Source organism: Catharus ustulatus (assembly GCF_009819885.2).
Source record: "Catharus ustulatus isolate bCatUst1 chromosome Z unlocalized genomic scaffold, bCatUst1.pri.v2 scaffold_26_arrow_ctg1, whole genome shotgun sequence".
NCBI classification, from domain to species: Eukaryota; Metazoa; Chordata; class Aves; order Passeriformes; family Turdidae; genus Catharus; species Catharus ustulatus.
In genome coordinates this window covers 3,146,485-3,174,478 of record NW_024879445.1, presented here as the reverse complement: position 1 = coordinate 3,174,478, position 27,994 = coordinate 3,146,485, and the positions used below count along the sequence as shown (strand labels likewise).

General features: G+C 39.1%; 2 protein-coding genes across 3 annotated transcripts in view; one reads left to right on the top strand and one right to left on the bottom strand.

The window, feature by feature from the left end:
• SLC12A2 (solute carrier family 12 member 2) overlaps nt 1–7,269 on the top strand; it is a 51,305-nt gene extending 44,036 nt beyond the window's left edge. For both annotated transcript variants that reach the window (XM_033086424.1, XM_033086423.1), the window contains 6 exons: nt 57–173; nt 331–442; nt 911–997; nt 2,775–2,910; nt 3,513–3,580; nt 4,183–7,269. In XM_033086424.1, the coding sequence (XP_032942315.1) occupies nt 57–173; nt 331–442; nt 911–997; nt 2,775–2,910; nt 3,513–3,580; nt 4,183–4,318 (656 nt within the window). In that variant the 3' untranslated portion in view covers nt 4,319–7,269. The remainder of the gene's footprint in view (nt 1–56; nt 174–330; nt 443–910; nt 998–2,774; nt 2,911–3,512; nt 3,581–4,182) is intronic.
• Nucleotides 7,270–17,639: 10,370 nt separating this feature from the next.
• FBN2 (fibrillin 2) overlaps nt 17,640–27,994 on the bottom strand; it is a 112,149-nt gene continuing 101,794 nt past the window's right edge. Inside the window, exons 57-65 of the mRNA XM_033086481.1 lie at nt 27,339–27,545; nt 26,530–26,655; nt 25,797–25,919; nt 25,543–25,659; nt 24,770–24,898; nt 23,320–23,439; nt 21,631–21,862; nt 20,802–20,958; nt 17,640–19,523 (exon numbers count right to left, since the gene is read on the bottom strand). Coding sequence (XP_032942372.1) covers nt 19,191–19,523; nt 20,802–20,958; nt 21,631–21,862; nt 23,320–23,439; nt 24,770–24,898; nt 25,543–25,659; nt 25,797–25,919; nt 26,530–26,655; nt 27,339–27,545 — 1,544 coding nt within the window. The 3' untranslated portion in view covers nt 17,640–19,190. The remainder of the gene's footprint in view (nt 19,524–20,801; nt 20,959–21,630; nt 21,863–23,319; nt 23,440–24,769; nt 24,899–25,542; nt 25,660–25,796; nt 25,920–26,529; nt 26,656–27,338; nt 27,546–27,994) is intronic.

Below are 27,994 nucleotides of genomic sequence, written 5' to 3'. Positions count from 1 at the left end.
CAAAGTGATCAAGCAAAACGCCTCAAAACCAAAATTTCACCATGTATTTTTTACAGATTCAAAGAGCTCTCCATTAAATGTGGCTGACCAAAGACTCCTTGATGCCAGTTCTCAGTTCCAGAAGAAACAAGGCAAGAGCAATATTGACGTCTGGTGGCTCTTTGATGATGGAGGTAATGTGCTTTATAATTAAAAAAAATTTAAGTGTTGATATTGGAGTAATTCTGGATTAGTTGCTAACAGACACCTGTCAGTGAGTTCATACAAAATCTGTACTATTTAAGAAACTGCAGTTTTCTTAATCTGTCTCAAATTCTGTTCAAAACACAGGTTTGACACTGTTGATTCCTTACCTTATCACAACCAAGAAGAAGTGGAAGGACTGCAAGATCAGGGTGTTCATTGGTGGCAAAATAAACAGGATTGATCATGATAGAAGAGCGTAAGTTTGCCTTAAAAATCCCATTTCAAATGTTAATACAGCATGTTACACGTTGGATTATTTTCTCTTCCTACTTGCCATGTTTCAGTTGCTCTTTGCTAGAAGTGTGATCATATTCTATTGCCTTTCTCAAAGAAAGGTTTCATGTCTTCCAGATGGTTTTTGGATGAGTTACCTCAGACTAATTTTTCTTTTATGTTATCTGACGCTATTTTCAATTATTTTATGAGATTATCTTCAAGAGAGAGCTCTTCTGTTATTTTAAACCCAGTTTGGGTTTTTTGTTCCAAAGCATGTTGTTGATTTACAGTCATATACCAAGTCAGTTTGATTCTTGTCCTTGTTACATTTAAGATGCTTTTTTTCTGTTTCTTAAAGAATTGTTTTTTATTACCAAACATCTATCTTTTTAACCTGTGAAATAGTTAAAACAATCATCATGTGTAAAGGTTTTATTTTCTGATGCAGGATGGCTACTTTGCTCAGCAAATTTCGGATAGACTTCTCAGATATTATGGTCCTTGGGGATATTAATACTAAGCCAAAGAAAGAAAAGTAAGTCTCAAAATACATCTTGTTTGTTCATTAAATTTAAGATGTCTTTAATATAGAACATTTCATTCTTTCCTACATGTGTTATAGTATAGAAGATCCTGTGTTGCTCAGTGTTTCACAAAAATGTGGGAAAGTAACTATAATTCCCATGTCCAGGAATATAGAAATCTGTATTTTTTGAATCTCTGGTCCTTAGATTGTCATACTAAATTCAAGAAAAATGAAGTTTAAAGAAATACTTGAATTTCCTGGAGCAATCTTCTTTAAGAAGAGAGATGTTCACCAAAACTTACATGATCTGAATCTCATAAAGTCTTAGTTTACTGTAAGAAAGCTTGGTCTTGAAATAGCCTGATACAGGTTTTTCTCTTTTTTTTGCTTCTCCATTTTTAACTTGCTTGGACTTTTAATGTACACAAGAATGGTCATGCATATGATATTTCTTACTTTCAAGTTCAAAAAAGCATTAATTGTAGATGGCTTTCAGCACAAATTTAGAACAGAATGTGTGATCTAAAAATACCCTCCTTTGCCATTATCCTCCTTTCCCTTCAGGCCTTCTTGAGTATGCTGAAGTTGTAAAAATATCTTTTATATGGGCTTGCACTTATCTGAAATTCTTGATACACCATGGAAATTGAGAAATGTTATTTTAGAACGTGGCTAAATGCTGAAGTTAATGTGAGATCTTTTATATCCTTTTTTATAGGTTTTTTTAATATGTATAGAATACATTAAGCAACTAAAACCACGTAAAACAAAATATTTCCAGCACTCTGGTGGTCTTGGATATTGAGCTTCCAGCATCCTGCTGCTGTGAAAGGTGTAAACTCTGATGGAACATCACCCATTTATGCATCACAGCTGAGATCTGAGAATCATGTGGAATTATTTTTGTTACTTCTTCTGAGAGCATTTTCCTTTCTGTCTCTATGGATGCATCCCCACAATATAGCCAAAATATTTCTAAATAGCATTTAGGTATTAACAGCTGGAAACCAAGTGGAGGATTAATTTTTAACAGTTGCTGTGTAATAATGTTATTATTAGATCTCCTTTTTGCTCAGCCCAAGAATAGCAGATCACATTTGTTTTCTTCCTTTTGGTTGAGGTGAAGTCTTTGTACAGTAAAGACCACCAAGGGTAAATATAAAGATGTTTTCTTGTGAGTATTTCCTGTAGGAACTGTAGGTGGAAAAAGTAGGGTAGTGTGAGTTCTTTCTAGCAGAAATTAATTCCTCAATCTTCAGAAGGTTTCATTGTGAAGTTTTTGCTCTAAAGTCCTGGTAAATTCAAAGTATTCATATTGCTGCAAGTGCAACAGAAAGACTGAGTTAGAGATCTCTGGTTTTTTTTGTTTGAATGTGGCTCCTGGACTGTACTGGAAGGAGATAAAAGAACCAAAGTAGAAAGATGAAAGCCAGAATCCTAACAGCAATGGCATGAGACTTGGTAGCTGGTTTTTACTGTAACATCAAAGTTAGCTCTGAAGAACCTGCTCCTAGTTATTGTCCCTTTTTTTTAAGGATAGTGCTGTTCAGCTTTTTAAATTCGAGGTAAATTTCTGAGTTAAACTTCAGTTGTGTGGTGAATTGTTTGCTGAATCACAATGTCTGCATGTGCAGAAAGCTGACTTGATGTTCTGACTGCAGCAGGCAGGGGGAAAATAACCTGAGTTTGTTTTTACATGCCAAAAAAGCAATTTCTGATACCATGAAATAATTTTTAACATAAAAACTCGTATCTGCTCTAATGCTTTTTCTTTTAATCCTTCCAGTATTGCAGCTTTTGAGGAAATGATAGAGCCCTTCCGACTTCATGAGGATGATAAAGAACAAGAAGTTGCAGATAAAATGAAGGAGGATGAGCCATGGAGGATAACAGATAATGAGCTTGAGCTGTACAAAACAAAGGTTCTGTTTTTTGCAGAATGTTGCATCACTTAGAACTTCCTTCTCCACTGCAGTAGTGGTTGTGATAACAATGAGTAAATTCCTGTTACTCTCTTCCATAGTAATTTTCATGAATAGAAGATAAAAGTAGCATCTAAAACCATTTAGATGGTTCACAAAGGCAAAAAAGTTCTGCATTTGGGTATGAGCAGGGGCCAGACTACTTTCTTAGAGTATTTCAGCAGTTAGTTTAGAATCATTTAGTCTATAGCCAGGTGTTTGTGACCTTGTTAAAGGTTGGACATCCTTCCCAAGCTATAGTGTACCATAGAGACACAAAAGTATTTCTTCTCAGGTGTTTCTTTGCTTGAGAAAATAAATGTCATCCTGTAATAGGGCAGCACTTGGCTTACTTGCACATTCTGAGCTTGCTGCTTCCTTTTTTCCCAACCTTACAACCACAGTTTTTTTGATAATGAGTTTCTCACTGAGGTGGAAGTACCTACTTTTTGTTAATTACTCATTCCAGTTGGTCATACTGTTTTTCTTTTTGTTTTTTAGTTTAGAATTTTTTATAGTTTTTAAGTCAAAGCTGTTCCTAACAAGTTTCATTTTATTTACAGACTTACCGACAGATTAGGTTAAACGAGTTGCTGAAAGAACATTCAAGTACAGCTAACATAATTGTCATGTAAGTAAATTATTTGGATTTGTGGTTTACCTGAACTGATATGGAACTGTAATTCCAAATATAAATGTAAATATAATAGGAGCGGGACCTTGCTTGGCACTGAAGTATAGAAATATTCCAAGATTTCAGTGCTGACTATTTTTTTGTTAGAAGTATGGAGCCACTATTCTGCTGAAGAAAAAAAATATCCTTTTTAGTGTTGTGCTTTTGATTATGCTTTAGTTGATCACCTCCACATTTGTGGTGCAGCTCAGGATTCTCACATTCTTTCTACTGCTGTGTGCAGTTATTCCCCTTCTTCTCAGCTCCTTCCTTTGTTTTCTGTTTCTAGGGGATCTATCTAGGTAAAATTTAGTCATTATCTTGCACACAGATTTTTTGGGGATTCCTTTTGGGTGTGAACAAACAAAAGGTAGATTATTTTACTGCTGTATTTCAAAGTGTCCTCAGCTGAGGAGGATTTGCATGAAGCTGCCTGAGTATAAATGGTGTTACCAGGCCATTATTAAACTTAGATCTTTCTAGAATCATCTGTGATATTTATTAAGACCTGACTTGTACGTGGCCAGGTTTTTCAAAGTTGTTTCCCTTGTGGCTTGCAGGAGCTTGCCAGTGGCACGGAAAGGGGCAGTTTCCAGTGCACTGTACATGGCCTGGCTGGAAGTTCTCTCTAAAGACCTGCCACCAATCCTCCTTGTTCGTGGGAACCACCAGAGTGTCCTGACCTTCTATTCCTAAGAGTGCTGCCCATGGCACAGCTGTGATGAAATGGTACTGCAGTGCCCAGGGGAGAGTGACTGCCGTGGTCTCGAGTTCATTAACATCACAAAGGCAAAAAGTGACTCTTCTTTCACTATTTCACTGACTTGAAAGCACACAAGGAAAGTCACTGTATTTCTAAAGTTGTGACATCTTCAGTTTTATTCTATATTTTCTGTAATTTAATCTTGCTTAATGGGGGAGGATTCCTTGTTAGACTGAAGAACAAGACGAGCTTTTTGTTTGCTATTTGAATAGCAGCAATAAAATGTTGTATTTTTGATCAATGAAAGGATTATAGATTTATAAAAGCCTTTTAGCCTTGAGGTGCCTTCTGAAATTAACCAAATCTCACCCATACATCCTATTTTGTAAATTTATATAGAATGTCAAAATCTGCCTTCAACTAAGAGTTTCGATCAGACTTCCTTTAGTTTTTAGTCTATTCCATATTACGATAAAAACGAATGCTGCTTTTCAGTCTTCCATTGAGCTATTAGTTCGTAGTACTGTATGTTTTCTATCATCAGAAAGATTTTTGGTTTGTTGGTTTTTATGTTTTGTTTTGATTTGTTTTTTTTTTAATTATTATATCTGTTAGATTTAAAGGTGAGAATTGGGGCAGGTCAGTTGAGCTAAAGCAAATCCCTGATGTTACTGTCACTAAATGTAACATTTAAAATTAAACTAATTCTGCTTGTAGAGAGAGTTCTTTTCCTCAAATTTGACAATGTGTACTACTTTGGCAGTAGTCTGAGACAGCTAATTTTATCTCCCTTGGCAGAGGGTAGTATCCTGTTAGTCTTAGCTCTGCTGTGAAATCAAACTCATCTTGCTGGCTGAGGCTTTTTGTCTTAATATAAATTAGAAGAAAATAAAAGACCTGTCCTAGTTCTTGGCCTCTTACGTTTCAGTGTCACTTTCAACTTATTTTTGAAACAAAACTCGACTTAAGGCTTGAATGGGGATAATATAAGCAATGTGATGCTATCTAACAGAAAACAGTAAACACTATGTGGAATTGTGCTATCCAGTATGAAATGTAAAAGCTGCAGTTCTCTCGCATTTTTCAACAAATGGTTAAACGGACCACTAAGTTCTTAGGGGAGATGTTTTTAGGTCAATTCGTTCAGTTGTCAGAAAATGAATTTAGTCTTATTAAATAATACTCAGGTTTGATCGTCTAGCAGTTTTGAACTATTCCATACATCCTACTTTATATATTTTCTATGTTCAATAAAGAAACTGCCAGTCTTGTGTGCCCTTTCGTTGTATATTTTGGAAACTTCATAATTTAGTCTACTACAAACACCTGCAAAAGAAATTTCACTTGAGCCTTTGTATAAAGGTAATGTGAACTGTTTTTTAAATTCCTAATATTTTTTGGATAGAAAGGATTGCCTAAAAACATTTCACAAGCTTTTGATATTAGCATTGGACATGCTACTTGGATCAGTTTACCAGTGGGTGAGTGACTTTCATTTAAGGATGCACAGAAAAGGTTGTTGGGGTTTTTGTTGTTTTTTTTGGTTGGTTTGTTTGAGGGGTTTTTATTTTGGTTTTTTTTTTTTCTTTTTGGTTTTTTTTTTCCTAAATACAGGATCAAATTGAAATGTAACTGTTCCTTTGAAGGATGAAGTGTAATCATTGTGTGGCAAGGTAGAGCTTCAACTTCTTGTGATTAAAGACAAAATAATACACTGTGCAGTGTACACTGTTGTCAAGTTCTTGGTAAACTGCAAAAAATCCTTTTTTTTTTTTTCTTTATGTTTGCTGTTTCTGTCAATTGGATTTGAGACTATGGAATCATTTCACTTTTGAAAAATCTTCTAAGAAAAACAAAACATGCATGTCTTGCTGCTAAGTGTGAGATAACTGATGCCAGCATGAACCCAGCTTGTTATGATAAAACATTGTAAGACAAGACAGAATTGTGGGGTCAAGGTGATGTTTCCTTCCAGGTGAGGGACTGTGGATCAAACTTACCAACATAAATACCACAGGTTTTACGGTGTTTTGTAGGGGATAGGGTTGTCACATTGTGCATATGGAATCATTGCCACATTTCTCCTTGTTTTGTGGGTAGCATTCTTTTTGAGCAGATGGACAGTATGGCATGGACTTAGTGCTGCTATCTTTTTAAAAAAAAAAATACAAAAACAAAACGTGCACAGGTACACTTACTTAAAAAGGTTTATTTGCCCATTCAGGAAACCATTGCTTGTGATCTGTAACACAACACAGAAACCAAATGAAGTATATGTGTATACATGCATATATGTGTATAAAATTATATAAAGTATATCTAAATATGCATAATGGGGATAGTTAAGGTCATGTCTGTGAAATACCGTAGGATGCTTTTCACATGCACTCTCAGGAGCCCACTAATGCTAGGCGTGAGGACAAGCTCCAAGATTATTTGCTCACTTAAAATTTGAACAGTTAATGGTAATTGTCTGCAACAGATGTCAGTTAGTGGCAGTCACTCCAACTCCTGCTTTGATTTTGACGCCAAATTTACTTATGTTCCAATCATCATTAATTACGTGGAAAATTAAATCACTTACACGTGGCAATTCATACCTTCTTATAGATTAGGTTTCTTTGTATGGGTTTAGACAGACAGTAATAGCTGGTGAAAAATCAATTATTTATTTGTTCACTTGTATTTAGGTTTCCTTTTACATACATTCTTTTTATATGCTTTTTTCTGACATTACATATTTAAAAAAAAAAATAACTAAAAATAATTTAAAAAGATTTGAGCGTTAGTGGGTTGTGGCCCACTTGGTTTGAGGATGTAAGATTTGACACTGTACTGTAACTGTCCCACACAAATGCTTTTCTAATGTTTTAACGTAATTATTGCAGTTAATACTTTGTACCAGGGGGATGTCACTGCAATAAAAGAAGTGAATTCAATACAACTCTCTTGTCTAACAAAGCCTTTTTTTTCCTTTTCTTTATTTTTGGTGGTGGGAAGGTAATAATATTCATAATTCAACAAGTTCATGCTGAATTTGTTTTTTGTCATGAATATGCTCCTTGCATCCATCTGATAATTTCCTTTGTAGTGGGATTTGCACAGGACCAGTGAAAGCAATTCATGTGTCTGGTCTAAGACCATGTTATTTTTTGGGGAGGAATGTTTGCCTCTGGAAACAGCAGTCATTGCATAAGAAATTAACCTTGTAGAATTTGCCGTGGCAGCACAGACCCATCCTCAGCCCCTGGTGAGTCTCAGCTGCAATGGTGGCACCTGAAAATCTGTTTCAATTCTTTTTGGCCCTAAATACAGAGAAGGACTCTCTTAACTCCTCCTTCTCCCACTAAGGTAGAAGTCCACTGGGGCATGAAATGTGTTGGGAAAAACTCTCAGACTGTTGCAAAGTTGCTTTGTAAGCAAGACATGTTTGTCCCCAAGTTCAGTGCGCTCCTAAAAAGTGCTGAGAAGTTTAATTTAAAAGCACAAAGAAAGGGTGGGTTCTGTCATTAAAATCCCACAGAACACTGAAAAACTTAATAATCTCACCAGTTCTGGTGTTTAATCCCTGGTACATGCAGAACTCTTGTGCACATCCCTTGTTAGTTGGGTTTAAGTCGTGGCTTTAGGAGCGAGGTTTGGAAGCCACTGGGAAGGGAAAGTTTAAAAATGCCCTGCCTGCTCCCTGGTTTGTTCTGTAAAGGGGCAGAGAAGGTTTGCAGCAGCTTTTCCTAGGTCCTCCTGGCTGCTTGGAGCAGTGTGAAGAAGTGGAGCTGAATGATGACATTTCCTTGTGCTGAATTCGTGCACTGGTGACCCCAGGCATGTGTTTGAAGGTGACACATGAGGATTAGATCAGGGTCCATCCCATCACTCCACAGGAGAGTGAAGGCTCTCACTGCAGGGAATGACTGCTGTGAATTTGTTTTAAAACAGGGAATCAGGACACCCTTTTCCAGTTGCACTTCCCACATCACCCCTGTGGGCTCCTGTAAATCCCAAAACCTGGTCTTGTTCAGCTGGGGTGGGAGCCAGGCTTCAGGTCAGTGTGACCCCACCAGCAGTGAGGGTGCATCATCAAATCCTTCCTGATGTTCTACCTTTGTGATAATAATAATTAAAAAAAAGGTTTCCAGAGTTAAATCTGGGTGAGCCAGCTTCAATTACACCTCATCACACAACAGAGAGCAGGGAAAGGGAATCCTTCAGGATTTAAACTGTCCGGCCATGCTAAATTAAACTTTTTAACACCTCCAGCTCTAAAGATGTCTCAGTAGTGAGACAATCTTCAGAGAGCTAAAGCAAAGGGAAGTGTCAGCCTGCTCTGCCTGGCTAACAGGAGTGTAAAAAATGAAAAACAACATTTCAGCAGCCTGTCTTGTGGCACTCACAGCCCTCTCACCCCTGGTGGCAGAAATCTGATGGCAGCAGCCCCTGGCTCTGAGATTTGCTGAGCTGCAGCCAGAACAAACTCCAGCGTGAGGTTCCATGTCCAGGAGCATCCCCTGGATGTGCCATCCTCAGATCCACCCACAGCACTGACAGAATCGTGCTGAGGGAGCATCAGTCAGGGAAATCCTATTCCTGCTCAGCTCCTGGGAGTTCCAGATAAAATCCCATCACCAGGTGGCACCACTGCCTTTCAGCATTTCGTGTAGTGCCTGAAGCTGGCTCACCCAGATTTAACTCTGGAAACCTTCTTTTTATTTTTTTTTTTTTTTTCACCACACAAAGGCAGGACATCAGGAAGGATGTGATGATGCACCCTCACTGCTGGTGGGGTCACACTGACCTGAAGCCTGGCTCCCACCCCAGCTGAACAAAACCAGGTTTTGGGATTTACAGGAGCCCACAGGGGTGATGTGGGAAGTGCAACTGGAAAAGGGTGTCCTGATTCCCTGTTTTAAAACAAATTCACAGCAGTCATTCCCTGCAGTGAGAGCCTTCCCTCTCCTGTGGAGTGATGGGATGGACCCTGATCCAATCCTCATGTGTCACCTTCAAACACGTGCCTGGGGTCACCAATGCACGAATTCAGCACAAGGAAATGTCATTATTCAGCTCCACTTCTTCACACTGCTCCAAGCAGCCAGGAGGACCTAGGAAAAGCTGCTGCAAACCTTCTCTGCCCCTTTACAGAACAAACCAGGGAGCAGGCAGGGCATTTTTAAACTTTCCCTTCCCTGTGGCTTCCAAACCTCACTCCTAAAGCCATGACTTAAACACGACTAACAAGGGATGTGCACAAGAACTCTGCATGTACCAGGGATTAAACACCAGAACTGGTGAGATTATTAAGTTTTTCAGTGTTCTGTAGGATTTTAATGACAGAACCCACCCTTTCTTTGTGCTTTTAAATTAAACTTCTCAGCACTTTTTAGGAGCGCACTGAACTTGGGGACAAACATGTCTTGCTTACAAAGCAACTTTGCAACGGTCTGAGAAGATTTTTTTCCCAACACATTTCATGTCCCAGTGGACTTCTACCATTGGTGCCATTCATTAAACTATTTAGCACTTTGAATAAACAACAAATTCCAGCACAGTAATATTGCTTTCCGTATTTATCTTTTTAGTAATTTTGAGTGGATTGCTGAAGAGTTTAATATTAGTTCTGCCAGGCACTGTGGAAAAAAAATACTGTGGTTTTACTCCAAAGAGATGCAGGAACCTTCAAGCAGAAGCTGCCTGAAGAGTTCAAGCAGCCAAGTAACCATTTCATAACACAAAGTATGTGATGTTGGCTTTTCTCACTGTCTCTTTCCAGCAGTGTTAGCCTTAGAAGGAGAAATGCTGCGGGCAGAGAGAGATGTTAGAACACACTGGCATCTCCCATCTACTTTCAGAGGGATCTATGACATTCCAATAAAGCATTTTACTGCATAAGCCACAAGCAAGACAACTGCAAAGGTGGGAGCTGATCAAAAGGAAATGCTTTGTGTCATCCTGAAATATTCAGGGAGTGGCGTTTAAAGTACTGAAGGAAAGTGAATCCTGTAGCACTTGACACATTTTCATATTTAGCTTGAAAATAATTTCATGACACTGTTGAACAATTTACAGCTGCTAACATCTTGGAACATCTCTGCAATTAAATTTGTCTATGCAAAACAGATGGTAATATGGAGTCGGTCACGAGCAAAGTGTTTTCACAGGCTCTGGCTGAAAATTAAAGAGCGGGGATTAGCCTTGAAATATCCTCACTCCTGGCCCTGTGAGGTTGCTCATTTATTCAGGCCAAACTGTCTGTCTGGATGGTTTAACCACAGCATTGCAAATTACAGGAACTCTTGAACAATTCCATTCTGCTGCTGTTACAGTACTGCATGCAGCAACATTCAGAGTAGTATTAAATAAAATTACACATCAGGTAAGGGGTGGGACACCTGTGCAGAAGATTGTGCCAGACAATCCAGTGTCAGCCTGTGTGTTTTGTAAACCCTGGGGGCAATTTAATGCAGCTCCGCTCTCATGGGTAGCAGTGCTGAAGGCAAAAAATGGAATCAAAACCCTTTGATCAGGTGCACAAATACCAGCACAAAAGTCGGGGTTGCAGTTAAAGCACCTGTAAATCATGGCAGGTCAAAGCACAGTGCCTGCCAAGAGGAGCAAAGAGCACCCTGCAGTCAGCCAAGCAGAGTTAACAGGTGAAATCAAGGCTAACCACACGCTGGTGTGGGCTGTCCGTGGGGTTTTGGGAAACCTCAGACAGATTTCGTTTTATGGAGCGTTGTTACAAGTCCTTGTTCCCATTAAAACCTTTCTGTGCCCGTCCAGCAGCAGCAGTGGTAACTCAGGCATGGCAGGAACTGTGAGTGAAGTTCAGCCTTTGGCAAATATGACAAACCTTGCTGAGCACTCTTTATTCATGGCATTTTTATTTTAATTGTATTGCAGGGCTTGGGGGTGGCTTTCATGTTCTTGCCGTGTTTGGGATCTAGAAAAACGAGGCTTGACTCTCAGCTGAGACTTGGAAGTGCAAGGTTATGATTTCCTCAGATCTCACTTTTTCCATCCTGCTGTCCAACCCTCAAACCCATCAGTCATTCTAGAATTCTCAAAACCCCGGACAGAAAACATTCCAGCATTAATTTGTGGTTTGTGCCATCACTCCAAACGCACCACAGGAATTCTCACTTTCCCAGGATTAAACAAGGTTAGTGATAAAACCCATCTTCCCCCACTGTAACTTTGGGTTTATGTAGTCAGTCCCTAAATGCAGGGCAGAAAGATCTGAGCTGTAGTTTTGTCCTTCTTCTGGCAGTAATTAATCACATTCTATGGCAACCTTTATGCCAGGAAACAACTTACTGGTAGATTTGTAATTCGGATAAAATCCTTTTTTTGTGTGTGTTTTGCTGTCAGTAATAGTAATTGTGTCTCTTCGTTGTGATGGAAAACACCTAAAATTAATTCTTCTGCAATTTTTTTAAAAATAACACTTCAAAATTACACTTTATGATCTACTTTAAAACATTGCTGTGGGATAATTAATAGTTTCTGATAAAGAAAAATCAAATATATAAAACAGCTTGTTCCTTCAGTCCCTGAGCATAAGGGAAGGAACTTCCCAAACCTAAACAAAAGCAGGAAAAAATGTGTGATTTCAGTGGCTTCACTGCATTATATGCACAGACCTTTTAAACTGTGTACAGGAATACCAAGGAACACCAGTGTTCCTCCTCAGCTTTCAGATTTTCGTGGTGGTTTTGGTGAAAGTGTCTGGTCAGGTCACATTGTCTGACAGGTTTCTGAGCAGCTGCAGTTTTCTGGGAGGATGCTTCCTTTTTTTTTTCTGTTTCCAGAAACAGAAATATTCCTGTTTCTCAAGAGAAGGAGAAATTTGTTCACCTGTTCTGACCTGTGGGAGCACACACATTTCAGGGGTGCTCAGAGGCACCTAAATGCTCTTGTCAGGACAAAAGGAACAGAAAGTCACCTGCAGAAACGCTGCAGGAATCTCCAGTTTCAGCTTGGGAGCTGGGGGTGGTGAGAAATTCCGTGTCTGCCACGGGAGTAGCTGTGAATTGATCTGGTGCAGTGACCTGGCAGAAGATGAATCCCTGCGGGTGAGATCCTGTGGTTCTGAGTTCTGCCTTGGAGAGGACATCAAAAGTGATCTAAGGAAATGCACAGCAGCACAAGGAGGGTGTATGAATGCCTTCTGTGCGTACCAAATTTATTTTTTTTGTAAAAGCACTTTGTACTATGGAAGGGCTTAAAGTGGTTTACCTTTTTTTTCCCCCACTTTTTTTTGCCTTTTTATTTTTTTTCCAGTATAAACCATTTAGCCATGGAATGCTTGATATTTGGTCACTGAAAATTTGGGGTTTTGGCAGCATAAATAAGATTCTGCTTCCTCCTGATTTTTTAACAAATCTTTGTTTTTCTCTGGTCACTTCAGAATATTTGTTCTTGGTTGCCCCCATAACCAGTTTGTTAGATGCAGACTCAATTCTACAGCTGAATGCACAGTTCTCTGTTTGCTACTTCATGGCTGAAAGTAAAAAAACAAGGAAAGAAGTGGGTGTTTCTTTAATTAATTAGCAACACTAAATAAAAGCAAATTTGAGGAGCTTTCTTAGGAAGGTGGTGGTTATTTCACAAAAAAAAGTATTTATATGATACACAAACACTTTTAGTATTTAGTCAGGAGACAAAAAACTTGACAATTAGGAGTGGTTTCTTGTCATATGTGGAAGAAATTTTTATTTCATTCCTTTAGGAAAGGATTGTCTGGCCAATGGAGAAGGCAGGTCTGGAACGGTGAGTGTCACATTTTTGCATGTTCTGTAAATAAATAGATATGGCCCCATTTTCTGTCTGTGTTCATTTTGGAACTTCAGAAACATTAAAAAAACCACTGCTTCCCACCAAGGACAGGTTTGCTGTTTGTGTTTGTAGCTTTGTTTTGTTTTTGTTGACCATGCCAAGCCATATCCATATTTTATGTCCTTTTCATGTTGTCTCTTGCTGGGTTTTTATTTTGCTCTTGTCAGCAGCGATGTTTTCATGGGTGTTGAGTGTAACTCCAAGGAAACAAAAGCTTTTCAAGCGTTTTCTTTGCTGCTGCTGCATTCAGGGTTGGGTTGCTGTGGTTTGTTTTCCTTGGGCCCTTCCTCTGGACTGTGCTTTCCCGAGGAACTCGTGCCCTGAGGAAGGGCAGCTCAGTTTTCCTCTCACTGGAGGAGCAACTCAGCTCATCCAGCAGGAAAAAGTACTCATCTGTGATTAGCTCCATCTGATTTTGAACAGTGTGTGTGTATTTATCAAATTTACATCTGTGTTCTCAGCAGCAGAGAAACTTAAAAAATAAAAATAAGATAAATATAGAAAAATAAATACAGAAAATAAAATTTATTTTCAAGCCATCACCCTCTGCTTCCATCTTGGGTTCTCCAAGATTGGTCATAAAAACAACTGGTTAAGGTTTTTTTTGTTTTCTTTTGGTTTGGTTTGGGGTTTTTTGTTTGGTTTTGGGTGGTGGGGTTTTTTTGGCTTTTTTTGTTCTTTTTTTTTGTTTCTTTTTGTTTTATTTTGTTTCATTTTATTGTTATTTATTTATTTATGGGATTATGCTTGTTCTCAGAGCTGGGATTGAAGTGAGAGAGACAGGATTTCTGTGTTTGGTCATTTATTAATTCTTATCTCCAGTACAGTGAGTGCTACACCCGCTTTAGTTAAAAAGCTGAAAATGACAAAATGGAGCTGTACCTTGTTTGTTACAATGTTTTTTTAAGGCATAACTTTTTAATTAATATCTAACATCTATATTATTTGTACTTTTGACACAATGACTAATCACTTGTGACTGTGGTAGTTTTTATCCAGCCAAAAACTACCACTTAAAACCAAGGAGAAAGAACAAGAAGGAAGAAGAACCTTTATATAGTTTCATATTTATTACAATATTTTAAAACTTTAAATCCCAAACCCTTCACCATGTGATAGTACACACTTCTAATCAAACTACACACTAGTGATTTCATTACTTAAATTTGGAATTTGGGGTTTTTTGGTTTTAATTTATCTTCTCTAAGCTCTGTGGGACACCTGACAGGTTTAACAACAGGTATTTCAAACTGAATCTTGATTCTTAACTCTGGGTTTTCACTCTCCAGCTGTGTGTTTGAAACAATGGCACAAAAAGAAGAAATCCAGCCAAATCCTGGCTGTCATTTTACAGTATTAAAAAAAAAAAAACCAAAAACCAAAACAAACAAACAAAAAAACAACACAACAAAAAAAACCCAAAAAGTAAAATTGTGGCACAGAAATTGTTAAGCTAATTGTTTGGATAAATTAGGAGTAATTTAGATGAGGGGGGAAATGAGCTCTGTGATTATCAGATGGTGTGGGATTGCAGATTTCATTTCTAGACCTGAGGATTGTGGTTATCCCTAAAACTGGGGCCTGGAAATGAGATGTGAAGGATTCAATGGCAGGAGACTGGACCTGGCATTCTAATCCTAGTTTTACTTCATTAAGCCTAAAATATGAAGGCTATACAAGTTTAAAACTCCACTTGGAAGATGGAGGAATCGCTGTGCGATTTTTTTTTTAGGGGATCTGTGCATCAAGAAGTGTAAATTTTTAGGGATTTTTTTGGTTTTTCAGGCAGATTTTCCCCCCCTTGTTTTATCCCAATGTTTTCCCCAAAAATCCTTGGAACACTGGCAAGTTTGGGATGTTTCACTGCAGACCTTGGGTGTCCAGTGACTGATTTGAGGACTTTGTGTGGGTAGGAGTTTTTTGGGTTTTTTGGATATTTTAGTGTGGATTTTTTAGGAGTTCTTTCCCAATATTTTTCACAGGAATCCTTGGAATTTTGGCAGATTTGGGGTGTCTCAGCACAGATTTTAGGACATTTTAGGACATTTTTAGCGTGATTTTAAGGGAATTTTTGTGCTTCTTAGTGCAAATTTTCGGGGATTTTTACATTTTTTTAGTTTGCATTTCTTCCGGATTTCCCCAAATGTTTTTTCCAAGAAATATTCAGAATTTTGCCAAGTTTGGGGTGCTTAAAGGCAGACTTTCTTCTTAGTAATCTTGCCCTAGGGCAAATCTTAGTGGCAGCTGACATGATTTTTTGAGTCTACATCGTTCAGGAAATGCTACAGGTTGAAGCATAGAAATACCAAATATTTCTGTAAGTGTATGGACAAAACTGCAGAAAAGTGCTGCAGAGTCACTTTATGTAAAAACATCTTTAGTCACAGGATTTTACAATGTACCAAAAAAATCCCTGCTTGTGTAACAAGTGCTTTTTGAGGCAATGGAGAGCTGCTCCTGCTGGCATCCTTAGTGTCTGGAGGTTTGGTTTTGCCAAGTAGAAATGGAAATGAATAGAAATGGAAATTATATCACTCTCCTAACTAATTTTTAGTTAGCTGTTTTAATTAAATTGCAAGTACTACCCAGGTTTGTTCACAGATTGTCATTGTTCCTTTGATCATTGAATCACTGAAAACTTAATTTTGCTAAAATTAACCCTGACAGGCTTCAATACCCAAACCCAAAGGGAGTTGAGGTTGGCCAGCTGGGATCCCAAATTCATGGCACTTCAAGGAGTGAAGTTACCAGAAGATACAGAGGAGAGGAAGACCTGGAAATCTGGTGAATCAGTCTGAGGAAAAGATGATAGAAGGAATAAAAATGTGGGCCAAATCAGCATAAAGAGCGAAAAAACAATAAGCAATTAAGCACTAATTAATGAAGAGAATTACGTAGTTTGGGGCCAACAGTAATTTCACTGCTTGGAAAAAATGTGTAAATGAGTGGAAAAGCTTCAGTGAGGAGGCTGAAAATCGGACAACCATACTCACAAACCCTGGCCAAGAACTGCCTGACTTGCCGACACAAAAAAGACGGTGTTAGAGAGGGTCACATTTTTCCTGACATTTTCATAGGATTTGGGTAACAACCCAGGCAGGGAGGAGGCCTTGGGAGGTCTAATTTCGTGCTAAAACCAAGCCCAAATCCACAGGTCAGAGCTCCCTGTGACCACCCATGCTGATGTGTGGTTGGAAACCAGCTCTGTAATTCTGTGGGGGCAAAGAACCGATTTCCTACCTCTGCTACAGCAATTTGGTGTCAAACATATGAGCAGTCACAACAGGGATTTCACCTTAGATGTGAAATGCAGCTCTTCCCTCTCACATTTTCTTTAAGAAGTGTGAATATTCATCTCCTCAGAGGTTCATAAACCCAGCCCTTTTATTGGATTTAAGGTTGTTTTGCAGTTTAGTTTAGGTGTTAGTTTAATTTATCACGCATGAGAAGAATTAAGAAACACAGGGCAGTGAGATTTGAGCTGTCAAGCTCAAATAAACCTTCCTTAAATAGCATGATCTTAATTTTTTTACCTTTAGCAACACACTTGGAAGGTCTGGAGCTTCCTAGGACACCAGCCTGTCTGTGCATGTGCAGCCAGCTTTCTCATTAAATGTTTCTCATTAAAAGAATTGAAGCTGTAAAAAGGTAGAAATTAGAGAAATGAGTATATAAATATATACTGTGATGGGATGGATTGCAAAGAGGTTTTGGATTTCTCCCTTGGGGTTTATTTTTTTTGTTTTTGTTTTTGTTTTGTTTTTTGGTTTTTTAGGGGGTTTTGTTTTTTGGGGTTTTTTTTGGGGGGGGGGTGTTTTTTGTGGGTTTTTTTTTGGTTTTTTTTTAATTTTTTAATTCTAGTTATTTTTTCATCTGGATTTGAAGCTGGGAGTGACTTCTTTCTGAGACTGTGCATAAGTGTTTTATGCAACCTTATAATGCTGCCTTTTCTAGAAAAGAAATAAGACTTTTTTAATACCTTGTACTTACTGTGTAATTAGTTAATGCAGGTGTTACCTGATGATAGTTTCTTTTTTTTTTTTTTTTAAAAAAAAGGCTACAAAAATCTAACAAGTGAGCACAGCACATGTAAATAATCCCTGCCAATAACATCTCCAGAATTTGTAGCCTTAGAGAAGCCATGGGTGGGTGCTGCTGCCACTTTCTCTCCTGGCAGTGTTTCCTGGAAAGCTCCAATTCTGGAGACAGAGCAGACTTCTCCTAAACCACCTCTTCCAGCTGTCAAGCCTTGAGATCAGTGCTGTGCTGTAGATATTTATCAGACCCACAGAGGTCTCTTTATTTCTGTAGATGTCGTTCATTTGACCCAGAAGCAACTTTGAATCCTAAAGAAACTTGCACAACCATACCTGAAATAAAATCAAATAAATGTGGTTCCAGAGCCCACTATTGGCTATTGCTTTGGCTCAGTCACCAGTTTAACTGTGAATGGAAAAACAAAGGACAAAACATAACCCAAAATAAGCTTTATTGCAAGAAAAGTGTTGTCTTAATGATACAAATATTCAAGAGAAAGCTTTTTTTCTTAAGACATCTCTTTTCAAAATCCCCAAACTCAACGAAAGAGAAGAAAAATCACTGAGATTAACTTGGTATAGTCTTTGGTCAGCACCTACATGCAACTGGAACAATCCTGGGTGTGCCTTGGCCATTTTCACATGTGAGATTCTGCTGCATGGCCAGTTACAGGCACCAGCTGTCACAGAAAGCACCATGGAGACACACACTTAACACATGACAGTACAAAATGTAAAAAGAAAAAAAAAAACCACTAAAGTAAACTAAAACTCAAGTCATTGTACAATCATCTTTCTTACAGAACAAGCTATGATAAAATGAGGCGTGTACAACTACAGCATTAATGAGATTTCTAACAAATGAACTTCAAATACATAACTTCTGTTAGTAGGTTTGCAGGTGTGGCAGTCCTGACAAAGCACTCAAGGTTTAGGAAATGCCCCCTGGTTTCGAGCCAGCACCAAACAGAGTGAAACATTCTCTTCTGAGAGACATTTCCTTCAGCTGCCTGCAGGAATTAGTTAATGCCAGCTTGTGGAGCACCTATTCTGAGCATGAGGTGTGGCTGCGTGAGGTCACTGAGGGAAGGGCAGCACAGTTTGGTTCTGCAGTTCTAAGGGGATTAAAAACAGTCCAGGTATTTTGCTACAGGGCTTGTGCCTCCTCCACTATTTGCTGTGGGTGATTCAGAACACGATCCTACTGAGCTGCTGTGAAATATGATCTCTGCAGAGACTGATATTGTGAGATTTGTCCTCTATGATTCTTTTTTTTTTTTCCCTTTTTTTTTTTATTCCGTAGTTCTTATTTGCAAGAGCACTTCAGAATATCCTACCATTTGAGCAGTTCACAGTATCCCACTTCAGGATATCCTACTACAGTGATCTTTCAGCTCTGATATATTTTAGAATTACTTATACGCTGCTGGTCCAAGTAGAAAAGAAAATATCTTTTAAATCCACTTCTGTTTTTTCTTGATTAAGAAAGTACCTCTAAAATGTTATAGCTCAAATTCATAAAATGAAAGAAAAACAAGCAAGTTTTCCCTTTTTGTTTACATAATTTGTTATTTTCTCCATATATTACTGCATTAAAAATAAATAAACCTCTATAATTTTTTTCATTAGGAACTATAGCAAAATACCCAAAGTGTTACAGAATACTAACAGGAAAAAAAAAAACAATAGCTCACATTTTTGTGCCATTTAGTGCCATATCATGACTTCTTGAACTTTAGCTTTCTTAATACGCTTTAAATCGAGGTTATATAAAAGATACAGTAACCATGATTTGCCCTCGTAATAGAAGTTTTGACAGTGGCAGAGTTTTAAGTCACCCTCCTGAAAGGGCGGCTCTGCAGTCCTGGCAGGATGGAAAGGAAGGGCTCTTCCCCTCTGCCTTCCTCCCCCCAAAACACACTTCTCCAAAGCAGATTCTCTTTGAAAATCAGATGTTCTGGGGCGTGCAGACGGAACAGGGGCGACTGAGGAGCAGTTAATGGAGGTGCACCCACAGCCTCACCCTGAGGGGCTCCCCGGGGACATGGCCGTCCTCAGGGCCGCTCTCCCGCTGCTCCGCGGGCACGCTGGAGATCTCCAGGGCGTGCAGCCCGGGCGCTGCCCTGCCCCTCACGGCATGCAGGCGGCTGCTGCTGCCCCTCAGCACCATCCGGAAAGTTCCGCGCTCTCCGCCGCTGTCGGAGATGACGTAGCGCTCATGGCGGCGCCTGAGGGCCGGCAGCAGCTCCAGGATGGGCTCCCGGCCCAGCCTGGACAAGGCCACGCTCAGCTTCAGGGGACTCTCCGTGTCCAGGCTGCCCCAGCTCACCTAAAGGAGGGAAGGAGAGAGGAATAATCAGGATAATTAGCAGCTTCTGCCTCGGTTCTGTGCAACGCGCCCATAAATCCCAAAGGCCTCAAACAGGCCTCACCAACAGAATCAACAGGAGGCTCTGACTTCACGTTGTTTTGAGAAGCTGTTTAGCTTCATGCTTGCAAAGCGGCCATGTAGAGGAGTGTTATGAACAAAGGTTTGAGATCACGTTAAAAAACCATGAGGGTACCAGCAAAAGCCAGATTTAATATTCAAGGCTGTGGCCTAAAGAGGATTTCTCAGATCATGGTGCATCCTGGCAAGGAAGAGGGAGCAATGCACCACCACAAGCAGAAACCTCTGGTTTTAGTGTGTTTACACACAAGAGCCACAGTTCTTATGCTCTTATGACCAACAGCAACTGGAGAGAAATGTACTCTGTAACACTGCATGGAAATTCCCTGAAACCTTCTCTGAAAATTCAATGCTGTATCAGCATGTAATGCAACTAAAAAGCATAGTGAAAATAAGGGAAATTTTTGGACAGGAGCAAGTAATGCAGTGTTTTAAATAGCTGAACCCCATAGATTACAATAGTCATCACAAAATGTTTCTTTTTTCACACAGTTTATGGGTATCACTTTTACTGCCCAGAACGTTCTAGAAACTGACAAGATTAATGGTATTTTGAAAGTGTAATAACAAGATATAACAATTACAAACTAGATATGAGTTCCTGTCACTTACCCTTATAAGCCCACAAAATGCATCAAGAATAAAGTTAAATCTTAAGTGTAATTCTCTAAAAACTTCACAAATTCTGTAAATATTGGACTTCCATCAGCCAGGCCTAATCCCCCACCCCTATAAGCAGCTATGGAACAGGCACCAAGACTGAAATTATCTTCTGCAAGGAGATTTGTTTAGCTGTCCCAGACCATAAATGCTGCCCAGCCTCCTCTAGGCAGCAGAACATGCTGAAGACATGTCCAGCTTCCCAGGTCTCTGTATCTGAAGGAGAATTTATTCTCCTGAATGTACTCTGGGAACTAGACCACATCTCACACTACAAAGGAATCTTTGCAAGCTTTAAAAACCTCATCCTTTCACAGCTGTTGATGTGTTTACTGTCAAATTATTACTGGCAGCAGGAACTAGGTGAGGCAGGGGGAGAAAAGATATTTTCACCATTGACTGTGGCCTGTTTAAAAGATTCCCTCTGTTAAATGCTGGTGTCATATCTCTGAAAACACCTCAAAAAACATTAGAGTGGTTTTTTATCCTGGTACATACACTGTTAGCACTTCTCTTCTTCCTGCTGTCTTTTTTGGAGTAGCCATTGATTTTGCACTCATAACAGACTTCAGGGGACAAAGCATTCTCTTCATCAGCATCTCCATCCAGTGGCAGGTACTGGTCTTTGTTAAATCCCATCCCTGAGACACAGTGTCTGTGGAATGAAAACATGTGTTTCAGTCACTCCTTTATGGACTGTCCCTGCTAAATGGAGTGTGTGCAATCTGTGCCACAGTGTCTGGATCCCCTTCCTTGCCCTTCCCTCAGCAGGAGGGCTGTGAATTAATTTCCCTCACACTGGAGTGGATTACTGAGAAAGATGGCTGAAGGCTTTTAGCCTGATCTAATTTTCATTTACAATTGTACAGAGAAACCGAACAAAGCCAGCATGGCCTGAAGTTTGGGGACTACAGAATTCACCCATTGTTCTGTAACCAGAACAATGTTAATTTGTGTTTAATGCTTTGGATTGATCAGTGATACTCAAACCCCTTAATTATCTCAGGACACATGGTACCTATCCCTATGCATCACCAATCCCCACTGAGCAGGTCTCTGAAGGAGTTCATGTGTTTCTGCTGGGGAAGAAAGCAGAACTCTTAATTGGTTAATTTTAATTAATTAACTAACTAACTACTTTTAAATTTAGCATATAAATAACACTGTTTATATGCTACATTTAAAATTATTGTCATGTTGCACATACAGACTTTTTTTTTTTCTCATTTCTGGATATTTTATGCAAAACTAGAAGGGACTTAGCAGCCTGTCCTTCATTTGCACCTCTGCACCTTCTGAATGTGGAGAAACAAGTGGAAAAACTCACCCTTGTCCAAGCCTGTAGTAGCCAGGTGGGCAGCCACAGAGATAACCACCCTCAGTATTGGAGCAGCCGTAACTGCAGGGGTTCCTGGCAGAGGAGCACTCATTCACATCGTGGCAGGCATGGGAGAACTGGTCATAGGAGAACCCAGATGGGCAGACACACCTGTAACTCCCCAGGGTGTTGTGGCAAGAAGCAGAGCCACACGTGTGAGGATTGGAGCACTCGTTTTCATCTGTAAGCAAACACAAAAATATTGGAGTTTTCTAGTCTGAGAGACAACAGATCAGCATGATGCAGCCAACAAATCAGAACGCCTGCAAGTCCCTTCTGCTACATCCTTGACCTTATCATCCCACAGAGATTTGGTTTCTGAAAGAGGGGAGTATCATCTTCACTTGTGGGTGTTAAGATACAGAGAAGATGACACCTCCAGTCATTGTGACTCAATTTGGTTTCAGGCAAAAAACCCCAAACCAGCAGACAAACCAAAAACCAAAAAACAGGAAGGCTGTGGTAGGGAAAGCCGTGTTTCAGTAGTTGGTGTAATGGTTATTTATTTCTCTAACCCAGGCATTCCTCTAACCCCTGTATGTTTTCCTCCCCACAGTTTTCCTCCCCAAGACCACTAGAGAACACTTTGCCAGTCCTGCCTGCAGTCACTTGGAGAGAGATTCCATTGAGGACTATAATTTACAAAAACCTAAGCTGGTTTGGGGTTTTGTGAGAGCTGTTCATTGTGCATTCTCTCACTCTCACCCCAGTCCTCTGCTTCCTTTGCTGAAGAGCAGTATTAAGTCAGGAGTGATCAGGGTGATTGGGACTTCAGAAAAAACTGGCTGATGATCTACTTAATGTTAAAATGGGTAAAACAAACTAATTTTTATGTACAGAATCAGGACAGTGAAATCAGCCTAAATGAAATGTATGCCAGTGCTCACAGTCTGATTATGATACCATTGACAGAAAACCATGAAACAGAAACTGAAAACGTAAATATTCTGTACTGTTCTTTATTATCAGCAGTGGATGACATTGTTTCTGTGTATATTGGCTCTTACTAAAAAAAGAAAATCTGACACTTCATTTTGTGTGTGATATAGCTCAGTTCATGAACCACAGAAAATAACTGATGGATTGAATGAGCTAAATATAAACAGAACTCCTGAGCTTCCTAATTTGTCCCATTCCCTGCACAAAGAATTTATGCTGGCATTAATACTGTATTTTGGAAGTGGGAAATGCTTAATGGTTTTGTTAATTGTTTTTCTCACCATTTGCTTTAGATGCTAATCTGTAGAATTCTTAAATTGGTAATTTTGTTTGCTTGTTTGTTTTTTAAAGGATAGGTATGGATTTTAATGCTTTTTTCCCCTCAGCAGAGGTATTTACATCGGTACTTTTGGGAATTCTATGAACATTCAATGATAGGGATTTCTCACAGAAGAAACAGGTCAGCATTTACACCTTTCTAGGAAAGCTATTTGTCACAGTGAGTTGCAAAAGGCTGAGTGCGTTTTCTTGTTACCTCCTGTCATTGATTTTTGTTGGGAGAAGTAATGTATGGATGGAGTGGAGTCATAAAAAAGATTTTTGTTTTGTTTCTCATTCTTGCCCTTTCCTGGTGCTGTCCCTATAAACACTGTGATGCATTTCCTGTTTAAATGCATGCTGTGCTGTTTGTTTCCTTACCAACACACTGATTCCACTGGTAGTGCTGGATAAATCCTTGTGGGCACCCACATCTGTATCCACCCAGGATGTTCTGACAGCCATGCTGGCACCTGTGGTTTCCATCACATTCATCCACATCTGTGCATTCAGGAGGGAAGCAGAGTAAGACACAGGATTACACCCACTGCCAAAAACTTCTTTCCATCAATAATCTGATTTGAGCTCTTGAGCCTTTTCAGTACTCAAATTTGGAGAATAAACACTACTCCTGGTAATCCCACTAATCACTGCTTCAGTGTAATGCTTATAATTTCAGGGTTTTTGTAATTTCAGTTTTAAAACAAGCACTCAGGAATAAGCTCTCCTGAAACATATTGTAGTGTTTGAATGTTAAATTGGGATGCCTTTGCAATTGAAAATAAAAAGCCACATAAATAGTCTCTGAGACAAGTGTTGATAAAAGGAGACAGCCACAACCATCCCACCCTCCAAATTCTAAAAACTCAGACATCTGTAATTGTATCTGCTATAGGAAATAAGTAGATTGCAAGCAACCTAGTTTTTAAGGTACAGTATGCAAGTCTAGTAGAAAATAAAAAAATATTTCTTTGTTTTAGAGACACACCAGCACACATGCACTTTATGAGAACAAAGTGAACTGACAGGAGATAAATCTTAGTAAAACTTCTCTAGCTGCATATATTCTGGACTGCTGTTCTAGAAATAGCCTCTAAATATCAATTCTTGTTTTAAATGCTCTGTCAGAGTTGGTATTTTGAGAAGTCATAAATTTCTTCATGTGTGCTCTTGCCTTTTTAATTCTCAGCAGCCAGGTGGCCTTGTACTGCCTTTTATTTTCTTCTTTGCTCAATATCTGAGGCCCACTGAGAAATGTGGAGTTCTCAAATAGAGATTTCCTGACTGAGGGTTCCCCTTGGGCCAATAGAGAGACATAAAGCTAATCAATGTAACCTGTATTCTAACTGTAATAATTCTCTTTCTGAATGCAGTGAATTGGCCTTCTCAGCGTGTAACTCTGTGGTAGGAGAATTAAGTACAAAATTTAGAATCTAATCTTATTCTACCCTCAGGCAGACAATTAAAATCACACAAAATGAAAATTGCAGAGAGATTCTGTTTAGACATATGAAGACATAAATGTAAAGAAGTCCCACAACTTAGATGCATAAACCTATGTGAAGTTGAAATGGCAGTCTGAAAACAACTGTTAAAGAGTTCAACTAGACAGTCACCATTTTATCCTAATTTCTGTAAAAATTACTTGAGGCAGTACGTTCTTCCATATGCTTTTGTTATACTTACAATTAGTCTAATAGTTTCCAATTTCTTTTTGTAGTTACTTTTACTGTGGCTGGTGCTCTGTTTTCTCTGTCTTTAAAATCAAACGGTTCACTACAAACTGAAGTAAGGATGCTCACCATAAAAAAATCTGACTGATCCTAGTTACCTTCACAGTTTAATCCAGTAGAATCCAGGGAAAATCCCCTTTGACATTCACAGGTAAAACTTCCAGGAGTGTTTTGGCAAATTCCTTTTGATCCACACAGTGATGGATGAGAACCACATTCATTGTTATCTTCAAAATACACAGGAGATAGAAGGCTGGTTATGTATATGATGTTAGACATGTTCATATAACACCAAAATAAAATACACAGAGGTCCAACATTTTATTTTGCAGTTTTTCATTTCTATATGCCAGATAAACTGCAGGGTCATGCAGAGCAATGAGTAATTAATAAATTGGAAGTGCTAGTGGTAGTTCAGTTGTGATATGAGTGTGGAAGAGCAGGCATGTAATTTCTGATATTGGAAAAATGCTGCCCTTCTGTGTTAGCTGAACTAAAACAGTTTCAGTTGGCAAGATTTATACTTGTGCCTAAGATCTAAAGACATCTGTATCTACTAAAAAAAGAAAATGCAGCCTGGTTTTGGTTAACTACATTTTAAATGAGATTTTAATAATTCACCCTTTTGTCTCCATGTGGTTATACTTAGAACATAATAACATGTATTAAATATGTACAACTCTTTACTAACCAAAAAAATAGAAATAGTGAACAGACTGGATAGACTCTTTTTTCTTTAGCTGTAATTGCTGCTTTTCAAATCTGTTTTCTGCCCTCTTGACACTATTGCTCTGCATAAAGAGCACAAGAGATAGTTGAGAATGTTGTTCTTACAGAAAAGCTTATGAAAGAAAACCAGTGTTTTCCTTACCAATACAAGCTGTGTGATGCTGTGTAAAACCAGGTGGACATTTGCATGTGAAGCCTCCAAGGGTGTTGACACAGAGAAACTGGCAGTTGTGTTGTTTGGTTTGACATTCATCAAGATCTGAAAGTAAGAGTTGTTGTTGTTTAAAAAAGTCAACAAAGAGACGCGTTTAATCAAATTTGATAAAAATACACACTTCTAAACAATTCCTTTTAAGTTATAGCCAAATTAGAAGTTACTGTGTATAACCTTCTTACCTTTACATGTCTTTCCATCTTCCTGCAGGACATAGCCCCGGGGACATGAGCACTGATAGCTCCCTTCTGAATTCTTGCAGATAAAATTGCATGGCCTGGGAGACTGGGAGCACTCATCAAGATCTAACGGGAGGAAAACATGAAGTTATCTTTTGTCCTCATCTCCCTGACAGAAAGATGTCTGCTACACAGCACAACATTTTAGAGAAGAATAATCATAGAAGAAAGCCCCCCATTCACATTTGTTCAGGGCTCCTAATCCTTTCTCTACAAATGTGTTGCTGTGGAGTTTATATGGGGTTGCTGCTACCATGACAAACTCTCTTGAAGGAGTAATACAGTAAGTGACAGAGGCATTGGTATTTTCATCTAAGCAACAAGTATCTACTTGTTGGTATACTATGGTATACTTGTACTTGCAAACCAACAAACAAGTGGGAAAAATGTAGAGTGTGAAGTTATGAGTTGGTTTGTCACTTAAAGTGGTTACACTTTAATAAACTTCACTGATCATTCCTCTGCATGAATACTGCCAGCAGAGCTTGTTCCTCAATTTCCCCAAATGAAACACAAAACCAGAAATGTGTATTAGGAAAAGAAATTAAGGACATGAGATAAAAGAGATAAAAGGGTGGTTTGCTGCAGGGGTTTACAAAGGCTGGCATGTCACTGTATAAAAACTAAAAAAATAACTGATGATTATTTTGGCTGATGATCATTTAATGAATCTTACCATTACAAGATGTGCCAGTTATGTCAGTGGTGTAGCCAGTTTTGCAAAAACACCGGAAGGAGCCCATGGTGTTAATGCACTGCCCATTCCTGCAAAGGTTTGCCAGGACCTTACATTCATCAATATCTGTACAGAAATTATTAAATATATGTCACTATATATATTAAATATGTTGCATCTCAGTTTTGATTTTAACTTTTTTCTTCTCCTCCATTTTTGCAGAGTTCCTCATCATCATGCTTCTGACAGGAACTCTCTCCCTCTTTAAAAATGGATCTGAATGCAAAGCCAAACATCTTTCAAATTTCATTACTGCTCTTTGCACCAACACCCCCCTGCAGTTTCACTGGGTAATTAGTTTTGCTAAATCCAAATACAAACCCCACACAAGAGAATTTTCTTATGACTACTTCCACCAACATCAAGAAAAACATATTAGCTTCTGCTTCCTGTGTGGAAATAGTACCTGCAAAGTACCTGTGAGATCATTGTCAAATGAGATGGTTGTTGCCCTTGCCATGTGTCCAGCTTTTCAGCAATACAAAACCTTTGGGATCATTTCTAGCTTTCAGTTACTGGTTGGTATTTCCAACCAGATCCTAATCCTGAAAATTCTGCACAGTTGATCTGTTTGCAGCTACTGTCAAATGTGTTTTTAATTTCTGGTCTCTCGGCATTATTTGAAAAACCAAACTCTGTTGTTTAACAGGAAATTCTCCAAAAGCACTTCAAAGAGAATTCTGCATTTTCTTAAGCACGCGAGCATATTTCTTTTCCCCCTTTCTGCCTCTTTCCATCCCTGCAAATACCTCTTCCATCTGTGGTGTAGCCTGATCCATGTGGACAGAGTTTCTTGTACTGGGTGGTTCCGGGCAGGGGGCAGAGCCTGCACTGGTTCCCCCAGCCCCGGCCCCCGTCACAGCAGCACTCAGACCTGGTGACAAGGTTCTGGCTGCTGGAAGCCATCTGGCACATGGTCTGCAGAACTTCAGCAAAGCAAAACCCCCGGCGATTATCTGTGAGGAAGAAGGAGAGAGGCTGCAATAGAGAAGGAGATAAAGATCTGCTCCACTGAGCATATGGTGCATTTATTTTGGCTCTCTGTCAATACATGCAAGCAGCAGGAAGTTACTAGCAACCATGAAGTCCATCTTGATTTAGCCTTTCAGAATTGCTGTGTGCTCCTGTAATATGCTGCCATTCCAAACATATCCAAGACATCCCTAATGTTCAGTAGCTGCACGAGCTGGGTAAGAGTTTTGCTTGTAGGGAAGTTGTACCCTTGGTAGTAAAACAGGCTGTGGGCAAAACTGAGCTTCCACTTCAGTTGCTCATGCTGTGTTTGCATTTGAATTATTTATTTGGAATGGGATTAGAAGTTTGTTTTGTTTGCTTGTTTTACTGGCCAAAATAACACATTTGATCATCTGTAATTTTCCTGGTGTGGTTTAAATAAAAAATCCTT